General features: G+C 49.5%; 1 protein-coding gene across 1 annotated transcript in view; it reads left to right on the forward strand.

Moving 5' to 3' along the window:
- Positions 1-82: 82 nt before the first annotated feature.
- Positions 83-406, forward strand: part of LOC119592498 (lysosomal alpha-mannosidase-like) — a gene marked incomplete at its 5' end in the record, with an annotated part of 12,706 nt that continues 12,382 nt past the window's right edge. Inside the window, 1 exon segment of the mRNA XM_037941346.1 lies at positions 83-286. Coding sequence (XP_037797274.1) covers positions 83-286 — 204 coding nt within the window.

A 406-nucleotide genomic window follows, 5' to 3' on the forward strand; every position in this document is an offset into this window, starting at 1 on the left:
CACGTGCCTGAATATCTATATATCTGTGTGCTTGCGATGAGTGTAAACATGTATGTTAAACTTTATTATCGTTTTTTTCAAGTGCATTTGTCTAGCGATCCGTCAAAACCACAAGCTCCAACGCCCCACCCCCCTCCCCCACCAAGTTGCCATCGTGGCGAGCGAAGCGAGGGTACCCAGTTCGGGCCGGGACTTTAGCGCCACAGTGTGGAAGTGTCCCTCAAACATGGAGCTGCAGAGCTTACTGCTGCTACTGTGTGGCTTCGCCCTCGCCTTCGCCAACCCCGTGAGTAATCTTCTTTTGGGGTGCGAGGATTTCAGGAATGGGCAACTTGGTTGACCATCAAGCACGCTAGGTCGGAAACTGTTTTTTTGATAAACGTATATGTATGTACGTTTCTTTGAG

Source organism: Penaeus monodon, chromosome 30 (assembly GCF_015228065.2).
Source record: "Penaeus monodon isolate SGIC_2016 chromosome 30, NSTDA_Pmon_1, whole genome shotgun sequence".
Taxonomy (NCBI): domain Eukaryota; kingdom Metazoa; phylum Arthropoda; class Malacostraca; order Decapoda; family Penaeidae; genus Penaeus; species Penaeus monodon.